We start from the raw sequence: 6,651 nt of genomic DNA, 5'->3' as shown, positions 1-6,651 counted from the left end.
AAAAAAAAAAGTGTCCTGAGCTCCATCTCCTCTAATCTCCTATCTATAGAACTGGAAGAAACATGGGGCCAAAGCTACTTTCAAACTGCAGAACTGTGGAGCCAAGGTCGCTTCTAAGGTCATCTGTTCACATCCCTGTGGCTCAGAGGGCTCAGACCTCTGCCAAGAGGTTGGCTACTTGGCAACATTTTATTCCTTTGGATACTGGCCTAGACACCCGCTTCACAGAACCAAGCTGCCACTCCCACCTTCCTCCCACCTCCTGACAGATACCCGCTGTGGCCCAACTCAGGCAGATGTCTTTTAGATAGTCTTTTTTTGGAAAGAAGTATTAAGAACACCCATACAAGCAGAGCTGGCCCTACCCACACAGCTGAGGCAAGAAACATATCTGGCCTGGCCTTTAACCTGTCCAGTGCCCTGACATGGCCCATAAGCCCTCAGATAAGTGACTGATAAGCATGGGTCCTTAACCACAGCTAGTTTACTGAGCATTTGTGGAAAAGATGAGTATTTATGTGCTAGGTACTTCACTCCATTACCTCATTTCAACCCAAACTTATTATGGAGGCTAGGATCATTACTCCCACTTTAAAAATGGGCTGAAAAATACAGGCTCCAAAGGGAAGTGGTTTTTTCCCCTCACGTTACACAGCTATGATTGGCAAAGCTGGGAGCGAAACCCAGATCTGACCAAAACCCATGCTAACCCCATAACACACTGATCTTTCTTCCCAAGAAGTCTTTTGGAGCTCCAAGTTTTCTCAGGGTCTCAAGCTGGCAATGCCCTTAAGCTTCTCATCACTCATCCCTGGTCTGGAGCTCTGGTCCCATACAAGAACATATCAAACATGGAACAGGAACCCTATGTATTGCAGAAAGCAATCTGGTTTCCCTGCCTCATTAAACAGAGCCTGGGACCAGAGCTCATTGCTTATAATGAGCAGTTAGTAGGTGGTGGAAGATGGGAGAAGAGCAGCTAGCTGGGCAGCAGAGGTTGGTTCCTATGTTGCTACCTAACTATTCAACCAGACTGCCGGGTGTCCCTCAGACAAGTTTTTATGCTCTTCAAGCAGCTCAGCTCACGCTGGGCTCAGTGATGGCACCAAACCCCTCTTTAGTCATGAACAGGGCTGTGCTAGCAACTCCCCAACCCTAAAGATGTTTGACTCCGGAGCAGAGGCCAAGGCCACATGGAGCTGGGCCACTTACTAACCAAGGCTTCGGAAGGAATATGAGCTCAGAACATTGGTCCTGCCTCTTCCTAGCCCCCAGCCCTGTAGCTGATGAGAGATTTAACAGTGGTCCAAAAATGGAGCTCAATCAGAAGATGCTGCTGTGGCAGCCGATAGGGCAAAAAAACCACCACTCTTCCTGGTGAGGGGTATGGGTTGGGGCTGGATAATGATCAGTACCCCACAGAACTTTCTTCCTAACCCGACACCCACTTCTTCACTTTGAACAAACCTTTATTAATTCCTTTTACAGAGAAGTCCTGCTTTAAAAGAGATATGCTTGTGGAATTCAGGAATTTGGAGCATATGAAACCTGGAGAATTCACATTATAAGGGGAATTCTGGCTGTCACAGATAGCTTTACTAAAGGGTTTCTTTCCATATAGTTCCCCCTGCTGCATTAAAAAGCTGATTGCAGGGAAGCTAATGACAGGATCCCGCAGGCACTTTAAGATAAAAGAGACTAAATTAATTTTAATGTTAATAGAAATGCATAATTAGAATGCTCCAAATCTGATTAATCTAGTCCTTCAGAACCTCTGGCAAACAGGCATCCAATCCAGAACCTTATCGCCTGGCCAGCCCAGCTGGGCTCCAAGTGGGCATTCCCAGAATAGCCCAGCAGAGCCATCAAACACCTCACAGCAGCCTACCTCACGCCTCTCCAAGGCTGTGTGTCCCACTTTGGTTCAGCTATCCCAGCCTCAACCAGGCCCTGGCACACAGGACTGAGAAGCTGGAAGATACCCTGACCCTTCTCAGCCTCTAAGGGAGGCGCCTTGGTGGCTCCCTCGGACTGGCCTTAAGAGTCTGAGCCACCTAGTCAGGCAGAGAACTACTGGTGATACTGAGAGAAACTATCACAAGATTGGAAATAGGTTCTTTTGGCAAGAAGAAGGGAATAATAAAAAGCTGGAGTGTGAGAAGAGGTGGAGTGCTGCCTCGACAGGGGAGCCCATAGGAATTGGACAGTAAAGACTGGGACAGGGCTCCAAAAGACAAGAGGAATCTTCTGGTTTCCCTTCCAGTTGTCTACCAATGTTGCACAGGCAGAAAAGGAGGCAGAGATGATGAGCAAGAACTCCAGCCCAGAATGGCAAGGGTCACGCAGTGTTGCAGCAGACCTGGAGCAGCCCCTTGGAAAACCAGACAAGGGTGGCATGGCAGTGAGCATACAGAGAGGATATGAATGAGCACAGGTATGTGAGCTAGTTTGCCTAGCACCATTTCTGCTCAGCCACCTCCACCAAACCTCCTATGAGGTCAGAGGGGTCATAGTCTGTTTAACAGACTCAGCTACAGCACTGGCTGACACGTCAGTGCTCCGAGCTGAAGGGCTCACCTTCAGAGATGAGTACATAAGACCCATGTGGACAGTGCAGTCCATAGCTCCTACTTGCCTACTGCTGATCTGCTCTGCCTACGTGAGGAGGAGACTCTTCTCCATCTTCCTCCATTTCCTGCTTTTGCCCAGAGAAAAACCAGAGGGTTGGTGATGAGAGGAGGGTTCCAGAAGTTTCAGGTCTTTCCTTAATATGCTTGTGACTTTGGGGCTTGGTTTCCTTTTTGGTATAGGCCTATTACAAGAAAAGGCCTGAAACTTCTAGAGCAGTACATGGCAGAGCTGGGCTTGAATCTAGGGTGGACGCAAATGCTCAGGCTCTTTCTGCTAAATGCCTGTTTCTCCCTAGAATTTATTAAGGACCCCTTAAGTCCTACACTGCTTTGTTTCTCCAGAAGGGCCAGACATTCTCAAGGCTTTAGAAAACAAAGCAATTCACAGAATTCTTTCCCTGGGGGTCTCACATGGGAAGATTGCTATAGGTCAGCTAGGAAGTACTTTCCCCACATGTCAGACCACCCCTCAATCCTAAGCCCTTGCCCAGTGCCCAGCTTTAATCCCATCTAGTAAACATCATTCCTGCAGCAACTCCAGCCACACCTGTCTATTGTGGCCGAGCTCAACATTTTCATACTGACCTATTCCAGGTATACAGAGTCTCCTGAGGTTTGCCCCAGTCATGCACATCTAGCCTAGCTCCCTATTATCTGTTCTCCTCACTGTTCCACCAATTCAGACATGGCATGTGAGAGCCAGAAGGGACTAGATCCATCTCTTTAAAGAGAACGTAAGGTCTGTGGGGAAGGAGGTGAGGTAGTGGGCTGAAATCTACCAAAGGCAACAGGTAAAAGCAGCCCTGACTCTCTGCCCATCACATCAGAACCCCTACGTCTTCTGGATTTCCCATCTGCCAGGGCTCTCAAACCACTATACAAACTAGCTCTTGCTCTGTACCCAAACATTAACTCATCCTCAAAATAGTAGGTTGGCCCAGAAGCTTGTAATCCCCTCTGGCCTCCTCGGTATACTGCCCACCAGGCCGCATGTGAGGAACCCTGTCCTAAGATACCACCTGAGGTACAACCTCTGGTGCTGAACGCCACCCTCCAGCCTTATTAAGAGGGGAAGATTAGCCACCTCCACCAATAGGGGCTTTGGAGCTCCTCACCTGGCTTTGGGAACCTCCAGGGGACTGCTACCTAATCTGAAAAAGTTGTCAGAATGGTTTGAGGAGGAGGAGCTGGAAGATTTGGCTTCTATCAGCCCTTGGTGGGAAGGCAGGCGGTCCTCCGAGGGCTGCGGCCGGTTCCAGAGCACACTCTGTGGAGAAGATGAGTGGCTCTTCCTCCTGCGGTGGAAAGAGTAGGTCTGTTGGCCAAGGGGCCGCCCTAGGCAAGCCCTCATCTCACTTTTACCAAATCTCAGGGCCCAGTCTTTACTTCCGGTCGGAAAATACCACATGGGAGTGGGCATACATCAGAACTCCCTTAGGCATGACTATGGGCAGCAAGAGCTGGCTCTTCAGGCAGGGACGGTGGCATCAAGACAACACCGGCCTAACTGGCCTCAAAGCGCATGCTAGAAAACAGATCCTTAAATAAGTTCAGTAACTGCCCCTCCCTCCACAATTGTTATACAAAATCTTGAGCCATTTGTCTAGGGAGAAAGTCATCAGGTTCTCAGGTTTCATCAGATTCTCAGGAGTTGACCCTTAAACCAGTTCCCCAATCATCATTTTGCACTCATCTCTTATTTTCTTCTTTTTTCTAAACTGGCCCCCACCTCTCAGGCAAAGGATACACGGGAGCTCCCCCAGAGAGACTCTTTAATACCAGCCTCCCCTCACCTCGTTCTGTCTGCCCAGCCCGGCAACTTCTTTCCTCATCCCACAGGGAGTCCAGGCCCTTTATACTCCTGGGCCACCACAGGCAGTGCCCCTCACCAACCAGATGGTTGGCCTCAGAGGCCCATAAGAGACAGCAGGGAATGGAGCTATGCTCTTGGCCCTACTGTCAGGGCCCCCCTTTGTTCCTGGGACTCCCTGGAGCTGGTGGCCCTGGGCCACAGCTGTGAGCAAGCTTAGTTGCAGCCTGGCCCTTTACCAAGCTGCTTGAGTCTGTGCTCCTGCAGGGACCAGCTCCACGGCTTCATAGATGAAGCTCCCAGCAGCTCCTGGGGAGCTCTCCATGACCAGGGAGAAGTCGCTGCCAAGGCTGGTGGTGCTGCCACGGTCCTTTCGTCCTGAAAGAAGCCAGTGCCATTGATCAGTACATTATCTTCTCCCACTACTGGTCTCCTACTTCTTCCAAACCATAAAACTGGAGAAAGAAGCTTCTAGAACAAACAATGCTTGTATGGTCTATACTCAGAAAGAGTCACAGAGGAAGGGAAATCTGCTAGAGCCTGTGACTCACTTAGCATGCAGATATCTTCCAGGGTGAAGCCTGCATCCCGGGCTGGCAAACTCTTCCTCCTATAAACAGAACCCAGAAAGGTGAATTCCAGATTGGGCTGGGATCATCTTTGACTCCCGTCCCCAACACTGCCCACCTAGGAAAAATGCTCCAACTCACTGGCAACTCATGGAGACAGGTCCTACCTAGTGTTACAAAATGCCAGATCCACTTCTGGAAGGCCAGCAAAGTCTGCCTCTTCCCTATGAGCTTCGCCCCTAAGAGTTCAAGTCTGGTCCAACATACTAGGAGTTTGGAATTGGAAGGTAAGGGAACTCAGAAATGATGTCAATTGTCACATGGGCCCTAAAGCAACTACCAGACAAGAATCCTGTTTCCCAGGCTAGAAGCAACTCTCCTCCATGGTGATGGACAGCAATCTGCTTAGGCAGGCGAATGGGCTCCTTTGGCCAGAGTCCTTTACTCCTCTGGCAGTAAAAGACTGTTCTCCTAGTTACCAGAGACCACTCATCTGTCCCAAAACCTTTCTGCTAACATGACTCCCAACCCTGCCTCACTGGTCTTCAACAAGGATCCCTACCCTGGCCTCAGAGGGAAGGCAGGGAAAGAAAGCCAGCCTGTCAAGCACGCAAAGAAGCAGGGCAGGGGTAAGAAGGCAAATAAGACCCTGCTTGCCCTAAAGTGGCCCTTCCTAGAGTGCCTTGGCCCCAGGGTGAGAGAGCAGGCCTTTCCTTACCTCTGTGTCTTCAGAGCAGAGAACTCCTCAGAGATGATATGCTTCAAAAAATTGAAGCAGAAGAAGAAAATCTAAAGAAGAAACCAAAAAGCAGCCCACATGAGAAGACAGCCTTCTCCAGAGAGAAGAATCTAGGTGGCTGAATGCCCAGGAGAGGGCAGCCAGCCACCGGGGTCAGCCCCTAGCTGGAGAGTAGCCCTGCTTTGGGGATCCTGCTAGATATTCTGGTCTATACATAGTACAGGTGGCAGAGAGGGCTCAGCAGCCCAGGCACATGCACTTGGGCTGGGGCAAGGAAGGAAGGGACCGTGTTTCCTTCTTGGGAATGCAAGAAGGTAAGCCAGGGATTTTTCAAACTCTTGAAATTCAATATGCATGTTCTCAAGCTTTTGAAAAGGATGAAGAGAACAGAAGCTTCTCCCCTCAGCCTCTCCCTAGAACCCCAGGGAGAGAGGCTAACAGGGAAAGACAGCTGGGAGAGAGATTATCTGGAGACAAAGAGATTAAATGGATACAAATTAAGGAACACCAGAAGGAAAAGGGACCAGATTTTATGGTCCAAATGTCCAGAAATAGTGATTCAGGAGAACCAGGGGTGAGGGGCAGGCACTGTCTGACCTAGAGCCCGCAGTGCTCAGCTTGAGGGGCAGTCTAAGTACGAGATGGCACAGGCAGGAGGTGGCTCCTGCACTCCCGCCATATCCCCAGTGCCACCAGCAAATTCTCTCTTCTTCTAGCCATCGTCCTAGTCAAATGGACCTCCATGAAATGCTCACAAGGCATAGTCTCTGCAGTTTTTAAATTCTCCAGTAATTATGAGAGGTGTGGTCCATGAACCCTTCCAGAGCCCCATATTATTTCTTCAAAAAGAAAGAAAGGAAGGGAGGGAGGGAGGGAGGGAAGGAGGGAGGCAGGCAGGCAGGC

At 49.8% G+C, this 6,651-nt stretch overlaps 1 protein-coding gene across 6 annotated transcripts in view; it reads right to left on the bottom strand.

Moving 5' to 3' along the window:
* MTMR14 (myotubularin related protein 14) overlaps positions 1-6,651 on the bottom strand; it is a 44,958-nt gene that overhangs the window by 6,455 nt on the left and 31,852 nt on the right. For 5 of the 6 annotated variants that reach the window (XM_006917591.2, XM_006917592.2, XM_025050730.1 and 2 more), the window contains exons 14-17: positions 5,728-5,798; positions 4,992-5,050; positions 4,680-4,818; positions 3,746-3,925 (exon numbers count right to left, since the gene is read on the bottom strand). In XM_006917591.2, the coding sequence (XP_006917653.1) occupies positions 3,746-3,925; positions 4,680-4,818; positions 4,992-5,050; positions 5,728-5,798 (449 nt within the window). The remainder of the gene's footprint in view (positions 1-3,745; positions 3,926-4,679; positions 4,819-4,991; positions 5,051-5,727; positions 5,799-6,651) is intronic. The other variant, XM_015593781.2, reaches the window with a different exon arrangement.

Source organism: Pteropus alecto, unplaced genomic scaffold (genome assembly GCF_000325575.1).
Source record: "Pteropus alecto unplaced genomic scaffold, ASM32557v1 scaffold75, whole genome shotgun sequence".
Classification (NCBI taxonomy): Eukaryota; Metazoa; Chordata; class Mammalia; order Chiroptera; family Pteropodidae; genus Pteropus; species Pteropus alecto.
The sequence above is the reverse complement of the archived record's forward strand: the minus strand, read 5'-3'. Positions and strand labels throughout refer to the sequence as shown.